This window comes from Ursus americanus, chromosome 36 (assembly GCF_024610735.1).
Source record: "Ursus americanus isolate L20-20 chromosome 36, mUrsAme1.1.p, whole genome shotgun sequence".
Classification (NCBI taxonomy): Eukaryota; Metazoa; Chordata; class Mammalia; order Carnivora; family Ursidae; genus Ursus; species Ursus americanus.
In genome coordinates, this window is record NC_142162.1 from 18,025,150 (window position 1) to 18,041,331 (window position 16,182).

General features: G+C 48.2%; 1 protein-coding gene across 1 annotated transcript in view; it reads right to left on the reverse strand.

Annotated features, from left to right (window-relative positions):
• RYR3 (ryanodine receptor 3) overlaps window positions 1–16,182 on the reverse strand; it is a 581,277-nt gene that overhangs the window by 47,911 nt on the left and 517,184 nt on the right. Inside the window, exons 68-71 of the mRNA XM_045815782.2 lie at window positions 15,022–15,262; window positions 7,624–7,711; window positions 7,431–7,523; window positions 200–370 (exon numbers count right to left, since the gene is read on the reverse strand). Coding sequence (XP_045671738.2) covers window positions 200–370; window positions 7,431–7,523; window positions 7,624–7,711; window positions 15,022–15,262 — 593 coding nt within the window. The remainder of the gene's footprint in view (window positions 1–199; window positions 371–7,430; window positions 7,524–7,623; window positions 7,712–15,021; window positions 15,263–16,182) is intronic.

Genomic DNA, 16,182 nt, shown 5'->3' on the forward strand with positions numbered 1-16,182 from the left:
AAAGAAGAAAAATGACAGACGCGTTCAAAGGGCACGTGCTCTCAACCCGGCTTTAGAGATGGGTCGGTGTTGCCGGCGCACCTTGGTTTCTGTTCATCTGCACCCGCACCCCCCCTGCACGGAAAGAGGACGACCCTTCGGACGCTGAGCGGCCGCCAGCACCTGCGCGACGTGCTCAGCGAGCACACGCGGGACTTACGAAGCCGTATCGGGCCTTGGCCAGGGAGATGAGCTCCTGATCGCCCGGCGTGCACATATTCAAACCGATGGGCAGCATCTTCTTGAGCGCGGCCACGATGAGAGAGGTCTGCACGGAATACAGGTCTCCCCTCCGCTTTGTCTTCCTGCGCTCCTGGTCCTGCCCTCCGGACTAGGGGTGGGGTCGAGACAGACAGGGGCTCAGTGTCTGGAAAGGAATGGCGTCGCCTCGGGGGCGGCCTGCCTCCCCGTGGCCCTGTCCGTGCAGGGGCCTTGCCACGTTTGAGGGCCCAGTGGACCGGGTGTGGGGAGGACATCGGTGGCCGTCGAGGACCCGCCCCGCCCCTGGGCCCGCTCCCTGGGCGCATGCTCACAGAACCACGTACGCAGACACACACCCCGACGCCTACGGTCGCGGTCACTCGTCTCGGGGCCACATGAACAAATACACGGACGTTTCCCCAAAGAAATGATTCGGTAACTGACAAAATGGCCCCAGAAAAGAACGGCGACTTCCGATGCGGGGGTCCGTGAACAGGTGGAAGGGCGTCTCCCAGGGAGCTGCCCTGTGGTCCGGGCTGACGCCGGTGTTTTGGGGCACCGCGAGCTCCCGGGGAAAGGGGGGCTGCTTTGGGCTCTGGCTGGGGAAAGCTCAGAGAAACCCTGGGAAAAACAGAACTCCCCAGGTCTGCGAGAGTCCGCCCTTCTTCACAGCGCCTCGCCCTCGGGGGCAGGGACCACCCCGCCAGGTCCGGCGCGGAGCAGTGGGTTTCCGAGTTCCCGGCCTGCGCCCAGCCTCCCCGCTGAGCGCCTTCAGGGTGCCCGGCATACGGGGACCTGCTCTGAACTTTCGGGAGCTCTGCCTCTGAGAGCGCACGCCGCGCTCCGGGCACCTCGCTGGCAGGGCTGGGGCTCCGCTGGGGCGCCTGCTGGAGGTGCGGAAGCGCGGGCCAGAGCGCAGGAGGGAGTCGGGGACCGAGGGGAGGAGACGTGGGGGCCCTGCAGCTGTGCCCTAGGAGTCGTCCCTGCAACGTCTGCGGTTGACGCGGATACAGGCCCCAGGCCCCGGGAGCAGGGGCAGACCCCTCTCCCGGCATGGACAGGGGAGACCTGGGCCCCTGAGCTGGAGCAGCCTTCCTCTTACAAGGCACTGGTTTTCCGAGAGAAGAGGAGGCTAAGAATTAACACTGCCTTGAGACTGATCGCTTTAAGTTACTTTACTTTTAAAGTGTGAAAGGTTCTTAATTATGAACGGACACTCTTAAAATGGTTGTGATTTCTTTCACCCAGCTTGTGGCCACTGTACCTTCTGGAGGTTACACCACAGCAACCACCAGCGAAGCTCCTGGCCCGCACGGCCCAGGCTGGCCAGAGGCCGCCAGACAACTCTACCCCTTGCAGGGCACGTTGTGCCTGCGCTCCAAACCAGCAGGTCAGGTCCAGGACAGCGGGGTGAGGGGCGGGGAGAAACAGGCGCGGGCGTGAGACGTGAAGCTAACAGAAGGCGGCTTGTGTTCCAGAACAGAGCAGAAAGCGAAGCTGTTCTCACAAACACCGTGAAGAGCTCTCTCCTCTACTGAGTGCTTGCTAGGTTCTTCACACGCTCTCCCACGAGGCACAGAATTCTAGGCTGTGCGTACGGCAGAACTCACTCACGGTCTCCATGACCCCTGAAAATCACCATCCATGAAGGACAGAACGCGATTTTGTGTACATAAACTAGGAGGCATCCTACATATATAAATGTAAAAGGTGAATAGTAGCGTGCTGTACACGGTCAAGTACATACGCAAAATAGAACTCTGGATTTGATACACAATTCAAATAATTTCTTGCTCATCCTGTTTTCTTGGGCCAATCTCAGGTTGTTCGTATTACAAATGCCGCATATATAATGTGACTCCAATGTGCCTCCTACTTAGATAAAACATTTCTGATCCTCCCAATAACGCTGATATACAAACAAGGCAGTTATGTAAGCGAGGAGATGACACTCAGGTAAGGCAAGTGATTTTTCCAAGGTCACGCAGCAGGTAAACACCTGAATCAACACCCAGACCCAAGCCTACCTGGACATGGCTTCATGTCCCTTTTAACCAAGAGCTGCATGTGCCTGGTTCCTGCCCATATCCTTTCCTCTACCACATAGCTTAGGGCAGGGAGCTTGTGATAATGGCAGCAGATGCACATTAATGAACAGAGAGAAATATTTCCATGTTATAATCTGTATGGGTCACTGGAAATAAACCCAGGGTTTATTCCACCATATGCATATTTTGTGCAAAAACACATGGTTATCTGATTTCAAATCCTGAAGGTTAATCCTTGGAAAACTCTTTGAATCGTGGGAGCTTTGCACAAGAGGCAGAGATGTATAGTTTGAAAGGACTCAGGCCGCTGACGGCACATAGGAGTCCGAACCTGCATGGCACAACAGAGGAGTGACCCTCCTGGGCTCTCATGCTCTGTCGGCGCCCCTATCTCTGTCAGTATGCTGGCTGCAGAGTGGGCAGCTGGGGAAGGGAGCAGAGATAGCAAGGAGACCTCGGTTAGGGTGAGGCTTGGCTGGCTTCCCCGGCTTCCCCATTCCAAGGGTGGGTAGGCCTACATTCACTCTTTGACGGGCAGGTGTCTTCCCTGGAGCAGGCCTGGGGGACCTCCAGGTGGGAAGATCCATTCTGTACCACCCCCATGGTGATCACAGTGCAGAGGGTGGCCAGAGCCTGGTACCTCTAATACTAGGACAGAAAAGACACGTCATGCATTTGACCTGTACCTTTACTTGCATGGCCTGTGTGGGAAGACAAAAGAAAAGAAACAAGGAGAAGAGTCAGTCAGTAAAAGCAGGGGTCCAAGGCATAAGGCAGCACATGTTAGTCATAGCTTCTTAGCCCCCATTTCTCAGCCAACACAACAGAAACTCAACAGTTCTGGAAGCCAGTTGGGCATGGCAGGAAGAGTGAGTGGGAGGTTAGGATGGAAGTTAATTTGGTCAAAAGGACTCACACCCAGACCAAGCAATACACCCCCAAGGCAAGGTCATCTAAAGACTATCCTCCTGGACACACGAACCCTTTAGATCTACAGCCTTTCCCCTCCCCCCTCCGTCCTTTCACCTGGGTGGGCTGTAGACAATCTGTCATGTAACCAAAGACACCAATTTTCTTTCTTTCTTCTATGCACCACATTATCACCTCCAGGAGATCCGTGGTTGCGAGAAGAGAAGGAAGAACTGAGCAAAGGGGCAATGTGTGTGCTTCCACAAAAAAGAGGTTTGCTAAAAAGAAGTGCTCTAGGAATATCCGGGGTAATTCAGGATTGCCCCACAGCCCAAAGGATGGAGCATCTCTCTTCCTGTGCGGTGACCTTCAAATAGATCTTTGGTCACAGTCTCTTTCACACTAGAGGTTCTATTTCGTTCTTTTCTTCACAAACTGCTAAGATCGATTCACTCAATGCATTTCCCTAATGCTGGTAATGCTGGAAGTGGTTTTTTTTTTTCTTTTCCTGAAATTTTTTTATTTTCCAAAGAGAAATTTACGAATCCTAGACCTTCAAAATCCTTCCATTTCCCTACACATTATCACCAGTAGTTTATGATCAAACAGATGATTTTATGTGTGAATGTGAGGACAACACATAGACTCTTAAGGGAAAAGACATTTAAGGAGGACACATGGTGGGTGGTGTGTCGCACTGAGACAGCACAGGGAGAGGCTTCTAAAAACAGGCAAGCCTGCACCATGTGAAGTTCTTATCTCCACTAACAGGGCATGTGAAGTAAAGACAAGTCAACCCAACATTACATATTAGGGGGAAAGGTGAATTTCCAGAAGCCAGTCTGAGTATGAGAAAGCAGCAGAGAGAGAGAAAGCAAAGGAGGGAAGGATGGGGTTGGGAAGGGTAGGGAAGGGTAAGAGGGGAAGGGGAGGGGGCTGATTGGGAGATAGAGATGTGGAGAGAGATGGAGAGGGGGAAAGGTAGGGAGGAGAGGAGGGAAGAGCATGGGAGCTGCACAAGTGTAAGAGGAATACAAACAAAGTGAAAAAGGTGGACGGTGGAGGGGATGAGAGAGTGGAGAGTGAGCAACAGGGGGGACGGGTGTAAGAAGCAAACTCCCACATCTAAGTCTGAACACCCTGGAAAATCTCAAAGATAGCCTCTAAACTCTTCCTATCCATTTTCAATACGCTGAAATCACACTCTTGGGATGGAGAGGCTTTCAACAACAAGGCACTCTAATACTTCCTGCCTTACAACTCTGTTTTTACTCATCATCTTGGTCAAGAGACTGGCATTTCTTGGGCTAAACACGTTCTAACTTACCATTCCCCTCCGAGGAAGCTGCTGCCATTTTTCCAGAAAACAAAACAAGTTTAAAAACAAAACAAAACAAAAAACACTTGCTCAGCTTAGTTACATTTAGCTTAACATATATTTGTAAGCCGGTGTTATATAAAGAAAATATACAATGAGCTCTCCAAAAAAAACCTGCCTTCATTGCCAGAAAAATAACACATCTTTGCACTGATCTTCAGTTAATCAAGTATAAATAGTGTGGCCCACCGTATATTTTGTTTCTGCCTCCTTTCCATCTGCAATGGCGTGTGCCGTTTGTAGGCATGCAGCATTCCAGTACACAGGTCTCTGCAACCACTGCCATGTGCTCTGAGGCCAACTTCATTTGTACAACACCAGAATTCAGTTCAGAGCAGAGACAAAAGCAAGCACAGCTGACCATTCAGAGTAAGGAGTAGAGAGAGCATCTAATTTCAGGGAGGAAAAGGCGATGAGGATTCACTGAGAGGAAGAATACCTCCTCCGCATTCTCTTATAGGGAGTGCTACCTCCAAAGAATACCAGAAATAGCTGCGAGTTACTGTTTACTGGAAGCAGGGTAAAGGGGCCTCCATCTGAAAGAATGTGCTGCATTAATCTCTATCCTAGAGATGCAGTTTAAAACTGACTTTTACACATAGCATCCTGGTAGAGCTGCGAGGAGTCAGGGAGTAAGCTCAAGTCCATTGTACAGATTGGTAAAATGGGGCCTGGAGGAGTTAAACAATTGATGCAAGGCCGTTCCTGTAGTCAATGGCTGGGCCAAGGGTGGGACTTAGCTTCCTTTCAGTCTCTAGTCCTACTTACTACTACATTTTGTGTCTCAACTGAGGCAACAGGATCAACAGGAATATGTGTTACCCTGAGGAGCACGGTAAATGTTATTTAATACCTGGGACCTGTCCTCACACTCACTATACTGTGATGTTGACCCCTTTCCATGTAGCTCAGGAGAAACTGGCGTACAAGGTCGATGGGAATGAAATGAAAGTGCTTGCCCCTGTGGATGAACCTTACCAATAGGAAAGATGCAGGTTCTGAATATGACCGTCCTCTGACAAGACTGCGTACCCTCTTCCTCATTCAGCAATGTGGATGACGAGAATTCCAGTTAGTCTGTTAGTAGGTTAGTTTCGAAATGTCATCCTCTGTCACCTCATCTCTTTCCACATGTAAACCTAGGGCCCTAAGTAACCACTCATCACCGGGGCATTGAGATGTCTTTGCCATCTCTGCTCATCTGGGATCCAAATCCTTATATCAGAGTCATTTCCATTGCTTTGCTGCCATCCGCTGACAATAACAATGGATGCTAGCTGGTTCAGTCCAGAGCCAGCGGCTCTACACTACGGGGAAGGTAGCATAACATCTATCTGGGATTTGCTGACTTTCTGTAGGTGGATGGAGTCAAGGAGAGCCAATGATGGCTGTAAGAAAACCCTTCAGAGGCAATTTAAGATAAATGTCCAAGGATCAGGCGTCTGAAAGATCCTATCTTTGTGTACCTCACATGAGCAGCAGATGTGTTTGCCAGAAGTTGAATGCAAAATGAATTTTGGGAAATAAAAAAAAATTATCTAAAACACAAGAGGGATCACCTTAAGTAAGGTTCCTTTGCAGCAAAGACTCCTCTTGAATATGAATATATACTTCTGATCTATTTTGTATGTGCCCAGTTTTATATGTCAAACTGTATTAAGCAGTGTATAGCAGATTCTAAACTCTAAGAGTCAATTTTTGGATGCGAGAAGAAGTGACAATGTCAACACAGCTAAGAGACAGAAGGGGTGGAAAGCTCCGAGTGACGGCAGCTGACCAGAGCTAGGCACACGTGGTGAAGTTGTGGGTGCCGACGTTCTCAGTTTTGGTTGTTATACCAGCCCCTTGATGCAGCTTCGCATACACAGGTCTTCATCCCAAATGGTTATCTGGAAAGATGCTCCAAAGGCTTTGCTACAAACCATTGACTGCCATCTTTCCAGAACTGATTTTCACTTCTGAGGGGTCCCCATGCACACTCCACCTTCATGTTCCTCAAAGGCAGCTCTGCACCAGCAAGAGAGGTATTACACCACATCTCAGGTATTACATGCCACTTACACTTGACATATACAGTCAGCCCTCATCGAGGCACACTTCTCAAGGGAACAGAGTCAAGAGTAAGCCGTAACAGCTGGCAACAAAACATCACACTTACGCAAGTCCTGTATGTATGTATGTGCACCTGACGGAGTGTGTCTGAGAATTCCTTACAATCCGAATAGCAAAGGTTCCCCTCCTGTATTCCTGCTACGCTCCTCCCTGTCCGTTACTCTTTTTCTCAGACAGATACCCTATATGTCCTCTTTTGAACATTTCCTGCAGGGAATGGACACATGTTTGGGCTTGAATGCAACCCACACGGAAAATAAACGGAAGGCATTAAGAGGTCAGCACAACCGAAATCAAACAGCGACCGGATGTTCCAGACGGGAGAGACACAAGCTTACTGTAAGAACCTGTGCTAACGAAGTCTTCAGAGCAAGGGAATTTCCTCACGGCTACTCGAGAGGTGGCTCCAGGCGTGTGTGCTTTTGCAGCTTCATCACACCGGAAGCAGTTCTATTTAAAAACAACTAACAGCAGCTTTGGTTTGGGAGACCTCTCGAATGCCTTAGGCAAGACTTGAAACTTAAACTTTTTGACATACAAGCAGCTATTTACTCAGAAAATGTGATGACCATGCTTATTTGAGAGCAGTTTCTTCTGGCTCATTCTCAAAGAAACAACAGTAGAGACTGCTGGTTTTCTTGGTTTGACCTAAATGCAGCATGGAGCTAATCCCTTCATACATCCAAGATAGGTAACTTCGGTCAAGATCGAAGAGTCTTTGGAACTGATTTCAGTGCACTTACTTTTGACATCTTGCTTTTGCTGTCGCCAGTTAAAAATGCCAAATTATTAATTTCATTCTGAATCACAAAATTCTGCTCTTCCCTCTTGAAGTTCTGAGTGGGGGGAAATAAAAAAGCCAACATTACAAGAATGTTTTCGGAGGTCTGTACCTTTCACAACCATCTCTAAGTTCAGGGTCCACATGTTCCTTACGTGAGATTTACACCACAGGATGAAGACCTCTGCCACCATGCGGAAGAGCTGGTCAGAGTCGGCATCGGGGCTTTTAAGCCAGTTAGACCTGAGGTGAAAAGCAAATGAAACTCAGTGAGATGAGAACAGTCACACTAAAAATTATTCCCACACTGGCTGTGCACACTTATGCACATAGAACTACATTCCCACAGGAACACGGTCTTCAGAGAGACTAAATATCCGTGCACTCCTTACATGCGTGTAGGCACGTACCTGTACATATTTTTGAAGGACCTGCAATAATTGTTTCCTATTTACCAAAGGATTTGAGGATTATCTTTGCAAAGAGATGTCGGAAAATAACATTTCCAATTTGTCAAAGGTTGTTTTTTGTTTGTTTGTTTGTTTTCTTTTTTAAACAGATGACGTGCCTGAGGTTACGCTCTGTTTTGGGACAGGCCTCCTTTAATCCATGAGGCTAGCACGACTAGAAAAGTCTCTGTCAGTATGACATCTCATCTTGTCATGGACACTTGTCATTGTCAAGCCTCTGAAATATGGAGCGCTCTAAAAACAGTTCAGGCCTCACGCCTTTTCCTCTCAAAGCCAGTTTTGTGAACAAAATTTGGAAGACAATATGTTTTTCACTGTTGTTTCCAGTGCATGTGCAGAGACCAAACACTTCTTATGACCTCTGAAATGGTTCAGAAAGTCCCTACAAATAGCATTACTCATTTCTTTTCTTTCTTTCTTCTTTTTTTTTTAATTAAAAAGCAGACCAGGGGTGCCTGGGTGGCACAGCGGTTTAGCGTCTGCCTTCGGCTCAGGGCGTGATCCCAGCGTTATGGGATCGAGCCCCACATCAGGCTCCTCTGCTATGAGCCTGCTTCTTCCTCTCCCACTCCCCCTGCTTGTGTTCCCTCTCTCGCTGGCTGTCTCTATCTCTGTCGAATAAATAAATAAAATCTTAAAAAAAAAATAAAAATAAAAAGCAGACCAGGTTAAGAATTTCACAGTGGCAGCAAGAAGGCTAAATTGCGGCAGAATTCAGTCATTTCCTAAAAGTTGTCTTGCCCCTAAGTATCTTACATATTTGAATCAAATTATATTTTGAAAGGGCTGGGTGAGTTACCATTTTCAAATATCTGCCTAGAGTAACACAGTAGAAGTTAAATCATCTACCATCATTCTTAGGTTAAAGAAAACTTTGGTTCTCGTGAATGGTCTGACCCACTGTCCCTTGGTGTACGCAGGGTAACAGCTATCAGAAGCCAGTTCCCTCATCCTTGGGACACCAGACTGAATCGCGCTGGGCAGCCTGCGCCTTCTGCCCATTCATGGAGAGCGCCGGGCTAAGGAGGAAAGGGGAAGACTTACGAGGCCAAGACCATCTTTGGACCCATCGCTCATCTCCTTACTCCCTTACTGCCCTGAGTTCCAGCCTCACTGACGTTCTTATCTGATCTTGTGTTCTACCTCGACTAGCCTCCGTTTGCATGGTAGACACCACAGGTTTTCTACTGCATACTCATCCTCCTCTTCTCCCTTAGGAACGAAAGCCCACTTTATTCAGGGTGCGTTGTGCCCACGGGAGACCACACTGCCCAGCCCCCTGAGGGACAGCTGTCCAAGTTCTGATCAACGTGGTGGAGGTCGTTGGATGCGCCTTCTGGAAAAGCTCTCTAAAAAGGGATCACACAGCTGAAGGTGCCCTTTGCCTCCCCTGTTGCTTTCGTGCTTCCTGCCTGGACTGAAAATATGATGGCTCAAGCTCTAATTGGCATGCTGCACCATAAAGTAGCTTCAAACATGGAAGCCAGTGTTTAGGATGCAAAGACAGAGGAATGAGGAGCACTCGTTCTGGCCTGGAGTGGGTACCTTTGGGCTTCTTGGTGAGATTTAACTTCTCAGCTCTCTAAGCCACTATAATCAGTTATCCATTATTAGCAGCCAAATGCAATCCAAACTTGAGGCTTGAGATTGGTAACACTTTTTGATTTTGCTCATATTACTTTTTCAGAATCAAGTGTCAAGTTTTGGCAGAACTGCCAGCTGTTCATTCCTTAGTGTTTTGGTTTAAATGAGCTTTGTAGGTTTGACTGTGGCCTGACTGGGAAGAGGTGAGGGGTCACATCCTCTCTGGCCAGGAAAAGTACAGCCACAGGGTGTGTGAGCAGCAGGGGCTCTGAAAACAACAGGTGATGTCAACATTTCCTCGAAGAAGACCAACAAAGATTCTGATCCCTCTGCCTTCCATAGGAATGCAGTTTCCAATGAATGAATTTTGTTTTCAATATCCTTCTTCTTCTAGGAGGCATATTTTCACCCTTTATTTCTAGTGAGGTTCTTTCTTCAGGTTCAGAGTGGTAGGTGTGGATGAAGAATATGTCATTACTATTTCCCCAGGCACACAAAGTCTGCACCTCTCTGGTATTTGCAGGTGAACGGAAGATCCTGACCTCACCTCTCCTATTTGCCCATACCCTTTCTGCCCCCATGATGCAACCAGGCTCATCTCCTGCGCATTCCCAGTCTCCCAGAATCCATATCTCTCTCAGTACCCAGCCACTTGATCCTTTTGGAGGTACTAAAGTGACATCTGGGTCTCTTTTATCATCTGCACGGAGCGCTGCCAAAGGGCAGCTGGGAAATGCAAGGCCGTGGGTGGAGAAGGCGGCTGGGTTTAGAGGTAGCGGTCTGCAGGGGATGATGGCTGAAGCAACACAAGCGAGTGAAATCGCTGAGCATATTAACAAAACAAGAAACGTAAGAATAAAATCTCGGATGATCACAAGAGTAAAGAGAGATTTCATTTTCAAAATGACAAGTTATCAGGTTTTCAAAGAAAGGAAAGCCAGGTATGAGGCTTTGAAAGAAAGTAAGGCCATATTCCTATGTTCATGGTTGGGTTGTCTGAGTCCAGCTGAGAGCTTATCTCAGCCTTGCTCCGAAGCCTTCTGCGGAGGGCACAGCCCGAGGCAGTCACTGCAGAGGATTTACTCAGATTCCCTTCAGCAGCCTGAGAGATGGGTTTTCACCCCAAATGCCACTGTTTAAAGTCATTCGTTTCTGGGTCCTGACTGTATCTGATTGCCAGATAGAAGGCTGAGAAGCCGTTGCTCCTGCAGCGAGATCTGTCTCACCTGCGCTGCCATGGCTCCTGCACCAGGAGATACAGAGTGGGTTCGCCCAGCTCTGACCACACTACACCCAGAGTCCTTGTTCATTCGGGGTCAGCTTTGGGCTGAACGCTGACCGACGGAAGCTTCTGTTCAGAACCGTGTTCCAGAGGGTGAAGAAACTTGAAACAGTGCCATGACTGGGCTGAAGGAAGTACAAAGGTTTTATATGATGAAGAAGAACAGGGAGGAGGACAGGACAAGATGGCTCTCTTCAATATTTAAAGAGCTGCCACAAGCGAGACTGGAACAGTTTTCTGAGGCTCCGAAGAGCAGAGTCAGAGCCGACGGGCAGCAGTCACAGAGCTGAGCTCAGAACCGTTTGAACTGCCTGAAACTAGAAAGGCAGGGCACTCCTGGCAAGTCTGTACCTGTCTCCTAGAAGCGTGGTGGGTAACCAGAGGTAGGAAATGCACTGCCAGGAAAAAGGAAGTAGGTATTTACTCATCCAGTTACAGGTAAGATGAGGTGACCCCTATTTTTCCTGCCAACTCCACAGTCCCATACTTCCAAGCCAGTGATTCTTTTGGTGAAGAAAGTACCCAAGAAGGTAAAGGCAACACATAAGAAGGAAGTCTTTCTAAGCTGGGTTTGGGTGGCCATACGTTCTCTGGTGTTCAGGGAAGAGCCGGTTGAAAAGTGGGGATGAATGAATTAATGATGATCTCAAAGTCTCTCCGACATTGCCATTTTTAGCAACTGTCAAACACTGTGTAACTAGAACACACTCTATCTTGAGTCTTGATCGTCAATAGTGACAAATGCAATTAAAGAGCTATTCTAGGAGCAACCTTACTCTGCTTTCATTTTTGTTTTTACCTCAAACTCTGACAAATTCCCTCTCTAACCGCTAATATAATTATGCTATCGGAAATGACGCAAACCATGATCCTTAAAGCAGGGTTTCTTCTGAGAGGGTAAAGTCTCCCATAGACAGGTAAGGGATTATATTATATAGTATGTGTAAGGTATTTATTTTCAAATGCTAAATAATATAAGTAATCAATTCTTTTAAATAGGAAGCACAATTTGCCTTATAAAATAAATGCTAAAATGGGCTTCTCCAGATGTATTTCCTGCCCATGACAGAATGGCATACTACTCAAAACTTAGCAATGCTCCCCCAATTCTTTCAAGATCTACTATTTCAAATCGAATCTTTTCAAATTTATATGTTAGGGCTTTAAATTTTAAGAGGGTGTGGTATAATTAAAATACCTATTTGGTTCTTGCTCCCCGCTACGACCAACAATCCTATTCTTCAGCCTGTTCATAGACATTAGCCTCCCATGTCCTCCCGCTTTCCTCAACATCCAGGTTAAATTCTATGGTCAGTCTTTGCAATTACCCTCTTACGTACACCCATAATTCCCTCACCTATTTTTCTTTGTCATACTAACTTTGCAAAAACCCCAACTTTGGTTAAATCTAACTCTTTCCCTGTTTTGTGCCTGGAGCTGGTGGTGAACTGGCTGGAGAAAAAGAACCTGGTGATGGGTTTCACTTTAAATTCATGACCACAGGGGCACCTGGGTGGTGCAGTCGTTAAGCGTCTGCCTTCGGCTCAGGGTGTGATCCCGGCGTTCTGGGATCGAGCCCCACATCAGGCTCCTCCGCTGGGAGCCTGCTTCTTCCTCTCCCACTCCCCCTGCTTGTGGAACCTCTCTCACTGGCTGTCTCTGTCAAATAAATAAATAAAATCTTAAAAAAATAAATAAATTCATGACCACAGATCTCAAGTGGGGCCCTTACTGCTGCCCAGTAATCACACAACACTGTCCCGGCCCAGCCAGCCTTCCCCTCTCCCTGGCTACTGCCTCACACCTTCTCTTTACCCCTCGAACTTCCAAGCACCTTTTCCCCATCCTCATTCTCAGCTGATGATCTTGCTTCCTACCTGAGAAAATGGAAACAATCAGAAAAGGGACTCCTACGGACCCCCAGACATAGTGTGTGTGTGTGTGTGTGTGTGTGTGTGTGTGTGTGTGTACCAGCACCAGCACCCATACTCCCTGCCCTCCTGCTTGTTGTTGTGGGTAAAGAAACTATCTAATGCTGACCCTTTGCCTGCTCAGAGAACACTGCTTTAGAAATTATCTCTCTCACTCTTACATGATAAATTCCTCCTTCTCTAATGAGATCATTATCTTTAGTAAGGAAATGAGCTGACAAGTCTCCCTCCTAAAAACTCTGGAGCTTACTTCTGCCTCCAGCCAGCATCCTCTCGCTCTGTCCCCCTTTGTGGCAAAATTCCTCGCACAAGTGTTCTGTACTGCTGTTCTCCAAGTCCTTTTCTCCCGTTCTCTTCCAGCTCACTGCAAAGAGGCTTCCCTCTCATTGCTCCATTGAAAGTGCTCTCGTCAAGATTATCAATAACCTTTATTCAACATTCTTTCCTCCTGGCAACGCTTTGTGAAGCTGGCACCCAGAACACGACGTTCTGTCAGTTTCCTCCTGTCTCACTGCCTGTTCCTTCTCAGCCTCAGCCACTGGTTCCTCCTCTTCTGTCTGTTGTTGATGTTGGAGAGCACAAGGGCTCAGTCCTTGGAACTCCTCTCTCTTCCCCTCAATCCTTTCTCTCATCCAGTCTCATGGTTCTCCAGTATGTTACTGACTCCCAAATTCCCACATCGACCCCAGAACCCTCTCCCGAACTCTGGACTCATATATTCAACTGCCCACTCAACATTTCCATTTTTATATTGAATAGGCAACCCAAGTTTAACATGTTCAAAAGTGACTTCTAGAACTTCCCCTAAAAATATCTGTACCCACAATTTTCCCCGACTCAATTGCAGGAAACTCCATCCTTCCATTTTCTCGGAATCATCTTTAACCCTCCTTTCTTCTCTCATTTCCAATCTGGAAGTCCTTAGGGCTCTACCTTCAAAACAGACCCAGAATCTGACATCTTGTGTCAACCCTCCTTGCTACCACCCTGGCCTTAGCCATCAAACTATCTTTTCTTTTTCATCGTGGTAAAATATATATGAAATTTGCCAATAGTGACATTTAGTACATTCACAAGGTTGGGCAGCCACTGTCGTTGTCTAGTTTCCAACATGTTTTCAGGACTCCAAAAGGAAACCCCCATCCTATTAAGCAGTTGCTTCCTAGTCACCCCCTCCCCACTCCAGGCCCTGGGAATCACCAGCGGGCTCTGTCTCTAAGGATCCCCATCAGCTCTTGACTGGATCACTGTGAACCTCCCAACTGGTCTCCTCACCCCCTTATTTGCCTCCATGTCTCACCATAGCGCTCAAAAAATGAATCAGATCTGGGCTCCTGGGTGGCTCAGATCATGATCCCAGCGCCCTGGGACTGAGCCTGGGATGAGGGGGGGGGGGGGGTGTCAGCTCTCTGCTCAGCGGGGAGTCTGCTTCTCCCTCTCCCTCTGCTGCTCGCCCCACCCCACTGGTGTTCTCTCTTTCAAATAAATAAATAAAATCTTAACAAAAAAAGTGAATCGGATCACATCACAGAGTAGCTCAAAGCCTCCACCAACTTCTCATCTCACTCAGAATAAAAGCCAGAGTTTTCCTGGTGGCCTCCAAGGCCCTACACTCTTGGCCCCACGTTGCTTTTCTGACAGCTCTACCACTCTCCCCACTCCTCACTCTTCTCCACCCACACTGGCCCCCTTATGAATCCCTGAACACCCCAACATACTCCTTCCTCAGGGCTGACCCCACATGTTCCCTCTTCCTGGGAATATAACCCTTCCTAGACCCACATGGTTCCCCACCTCATCTCTTTCAGGTCTTTGCTCAAATACTGTTTTTCAGTTAACGTTCTTATTTAAAACTGTGACTCCGCACCACCCTGGCACTCCTAATTCTCCTTACTCTGCTTTGCATAATTTACTTATGCAAGGAAAGTATATCACTAAGTATTAAGGTTCTTATTTTGTTTATTGTCCAGGTGCCCCACCTCCGTGCCCCAAGAAAAGCCCTCAGGCTAAACATCTTTGCTGTGTTCCTGCCTGCTCCCAATGCCTAGAACAGTGCCTGGCACATGGTAATCTCTGTTGAATGAACATGTGACAGCACTCTGCTTAGAGGGGAAGAAGTGGGTCATTGCTGCCCCTGTCTGACCAACTCCCTCTGACCTACGGTAGCATATGAGGATGGAAGGGGTGGCCATGTCGTTGACCATGTGCCCTCCCTCCCTCGCCTGTAACCCAACCCAACACCATCTTTCCATCCCGCGGTCAGGCTACCCCTGGTCTCCCGTGTACCTGTTGTTGTCCACGTAGCGGATCAGCATGGGGTAGAAGGCGTAGAGGTCTCTGCAGAGGACAGCAAACTCGTCCAGGATGAGGAGCTCTGCCTCCTGAGTGTCTCCTCTGGTGTCGGCTTTCAGCTGCTCCTCCTCCTGCACGGTCTTGACAGCCTTTTTCTTCAGCTTCTCCAGAGTGGGGATGAAGTGGCTTTTCAGCAGGTCGGGCCGGGCTTTGCTGATGATTGGCTGGGCGTACACTGCATTTGCAAACAAAAAGCCTCCCCCTCATTTCACACTTTAGGACAATTGATAAAAGAAAAGAAGTGATACTGAAAGGCGAGGCTGTGACATTCCATGGACTCAGGACAGCCCCTGCCCTGTTCTCTCCCTGAATTGTCCACTCAGCACACCCTTCCCTCTCCCACAGCCACAGTGGGGACAGGGAGCCACAGAAGGACCCTACCCCTGTTCTGCTTGTCCAAGCCACAAGGAGCCCTGCCCCCCCCTGAACTCTTCAGGCGTGCCTGGCATTGGCCACACCTCTTAGCTCCTCATCACATACTTTTAGGACGTTCATCCTGGTTTGGGCTCGCTAGCTAGGTTAAAAATTCCTTGAATGGGGGCGCCTGGGTGGCACAGAGGTTAAGCATCTGCCTTCGGCTCAGGGCGTGATCCCGGCGTTCTGGGATCGAGCCCCACATCAGGCTCCTCCGCTGGGAGCCTGCTTCTTCCTCTCCCACTCCCCCTGCTTGTGTTCCCTCTCTCGCTGGCTGTCTCTATAGCTCTGTCAAATAAATAAATAAAATCTTTAAAAAAAAATTCCTTGAATGGAGCCTTCCCCCCCCCCTAATAACCAGCACTTTGCTGAGCCAAGGGTAGGCGCTCAGTCCTATGCTTTCTGGTTATTTTATAGAAAAATCTGCTGTTAAAAATACATTAAGCCAACCACAGTTTTCAGTCTCCAATGCTTGAGAACCGCCAACGCACTGCCTGGGGGCTCCTCTGGGCCCTGAGGAGGACAGACCAACTATCATTAGCTATGATGAACCAAGGAGGAGGCTGGGGTGGCCACCAGGAGTCAAAGAGCAGACATGGCAATCAGTGGGACTTGGAACTGGGATCCTAGCCCTCTTAAAGAGAAAGATAAAACCTACATGCCTTACCCTATTACTTAAAC